A 2872-nucleotide genomic window follows, 5' to 3' on the forward strand; every position below is an offset into this window, starting at 1 on the left:
AAAAAGAGCTTGGAAGTTCTCTAAAAGCCTTCTCGATTGCCCAGATTCTCCGTCAGGATCTCGAAGAGTTAAGGGTGCACGTGGTGCATTTTGAGTAGAATTTGATGGAGCAGATTGAACGCAATCCTCAATGCCTTGTTGATTTCTTTGTTGGTTTAAGCTAGATGGATTACTGGAATAATGCTGGAGGAGACGGGTTGCCTCTTGTAACAAAGAAACGGCTCTCTCTCGATCAAAAGAACCTCCTCCATCCTCCACCATGTTGATGTTGGAATACATCACATTTTGGCGGGAAATAAATTATCCCAATGAGGAGTGATGCCCAGTCCTACTCGGTTTTGCTTCAAAAACGGATTACTGAGTGCCATGCCGAACAAATGTTTGCATATCGTAATTGCAAATCGTAAAACCACAATTCAGTTTCGAATGCCATAACTGGATGCTGGATGTCTGAATAGCGCGAGTCCATAACCGAATTGTGAGAGGAATCGTATCTTGTGAGACTCAATATTCTAATGTCACAATTGTGTATGCTGCGAATGTAAATTGAGTTCCACAATTGACAAATCGAATGATAAAACTGCATGTTTGAACTGCACAATCGGAAATTCCTCTAACGTCAAAACTGTATCTATGAATTGCAGAAATGAATATTGGAATGTCAAAACTTCATGTTTGCATTGTACAATTGAATACTCGAATATCAACACTGCATGTTTGAACTGTACAATTGAATACTGGAATGTCAAAACTGCATATTTGAATTTAAAAATACAAAATTCAATTTTGACGGAAATCACACTCCATACATTTAACCCCGCGAATGCGGGATGTGTTGTATTAGGCGAGTGTAGCAAACATGTCTACAATCACCTCGTGTATTGCAAAATCAGCAACGACATTGCAGTGGACAGTGAATCAAAGCTATTACTTACTCGAGCAGGTAGATGGTTGCCTTTTAGACGTTACAAATCCTCGAAAACGATTTTTTCTTTGGACAAATTTAATTGGCATTTTTATTTCAGGCATTTTTGAGACAGAAGAGTCTCAACTAAAAATAACAGTGCGCCCACGACATCGAGATTTGTTTGGGACATGGTGGAGGTGCAATAAGTGTCGGTGTTCGATCCCCACTTCTGCGGGGATCGATGCCCCCAGGGGAAAATCTTCAGCCCCAGAGGCTAATATGGATTAAAAAAGGCGCATTCAGCCTATGTCATGAGCGTCACGAATATGCTTGTACCTGTAGGTGGGCGTAAGTATTAAACATTGTTGTTATATTCTGGGTAAATTTGTATAAATGATTTTCGTTCATGATAAATTATCCGCAATTTGTTTACGCGGTTACTCTAGGGTGTGTAGTTTTACTAGCTCTCATGTGCACCGCTGCTCAAACGTTCTTTCCTAACAGAAAACCGTTGCCGCTATAAAACATGACTTTTGGAGTCTGTTCACAACTGTTTATTTACTTAGTGCTTTAGACACGCAAGTGCACGAGCGTGAACCGCAGAAAAACATGTTCTGATACCCCCGGCCAAACTGCCAAGCCCCTTACCCTTGTGCGCGCTCGTAAAAACCCATCTTATGCGGGAAAAAACGTCTGTGAAAAGACTAAGTCTTGTTGAGAAAAAAATGTTAATTATTAAGTAGGCTCGTAACCTGCAATCAGGCCCATTTTTAGCGTCGCCCATATGTTCTCTGATGTCGTCGCTCGCTAAAATTGGGCCTGACCAAAAGTCTCTCAAGAATTCCTTGATCTGATTGGCTTTTGAAACGCTTGAAGTGAAAATGCCATCGTGATTGCCCAGAGCTCTTGTGAAGTCTTCCTCGAGACTAATCCGCCAGTGTATGAAAAAATTTGCTGCCTTTTGTTCTTTCAATGACGTGGACGGTGCAACTTGATTTTACTTGTATAAATGGAGATATGCGATCTGAAACATCTCATAACTTGTCCGGAATCAGGTTTGAATCTCTCGAAAGGGTGAAATTTTTTATAAGCCATTCCGTTGTCGAGCTCTGTGGCCATGTGGTTGAAAGTACTTTGGCACAAACTTCCCTGATGTTTTGTAAGCTAAATAGCTGGTTCTTTCAAATGGCAATGAAAGCCGATGCATGTGGGTTTCCTGGATGAGACAAAGGACATATATATCAACAGGAGGAGATGCTGATAAAATCGCAAGTTACATGAATGCATGTTTTGAATATCTGTGTATCAAACGGCTTCAAGTTATTTACTTACTTTACATGGCACGGTTTCTTTGCACAATTTGGAGTCAAGATTGCTTCATAATATTTCCAGTTGATTTAAATTAAAACTCGCATCCCAGAAACTAAAATGGCATGTTTCCAGAGAGACCAATTGTACAAAAAGAAAAGAAACTTTGCGAGTCCATCTTACTGTTCGTACTCCATCAAAAAATTAACGGCCAAACTTATCATGATTTAATTTTACTGCGCGCAATTCTAGAAATACACTGCAACTGAAGATATTACCCGAAAAAATCACCAAAGAAACCTTCATGGGCAAACACGTTAAAGGAATAATGTATCTGTCTTTTTATTTCTTTAAAAATCTATTGCCAAACCGTCCAACCACAAAATGCTAGGTTATCTCAATTACAAATTAAGATGTCAAGCTTAAAAGATTGCATATTCAGTGAAGTTCGGAGGAAGAATTACACCGGCCTTTGCCGCAATATAGTCGTCGAAAAGGTACAGAAAATGACATTCCCCATGCTTTAAATGTGTTTTTCTCAAATTCAAGCCAACAGTAACTTTCGAATTCATTTATAATATTCCTCCCAAGGTAATTAACTCTGGTCAAAACAAAATAGCGTGAATCTGCCGTCCATGCGTGTATTGTAATGCAAGT

At 39.6% G+C, this 2872-nt stretch overlaps 1 protein-coding gene across 1 annotated transcript in view; it reads right to left on the reverse strand.

Moving 5' to 3' along the window:
- LOC137988272 (uncharacterized) overlaps nt 1–261 on the reverse strand; it is a 28567-nt gene extending 28306 nt beyond the window's left edge. Inside the window, exon 1 of the mRNA XM_068834311.1 lies at nt 1–261. This exon is cut by the window's left edge and continues 106 nt beyond it. Coding sequence (XP_068690412.1) covers nt 1–261 — 261 coding nt within the window.
- Nucleotides 262–2872: the final 2611 nt, after the last annotated feature.

This window comes from Montipora foliosa, unplaced genomic scaffold (genome assembly GCF_036669935.1).
Source record: "Montipora foliosa isolate CH-2021 unplaced genomic scaffold, ASM3666993v2 scaffold_412, whole genome shotgun sequence".
In the NCBI taxonomy this organism is placed as follows: Eukaryota; Metazoa; Cnidaria; class Anthozoa; order Scleractinia; family Acroporidae; genus Montipora; species Montipora foliosa.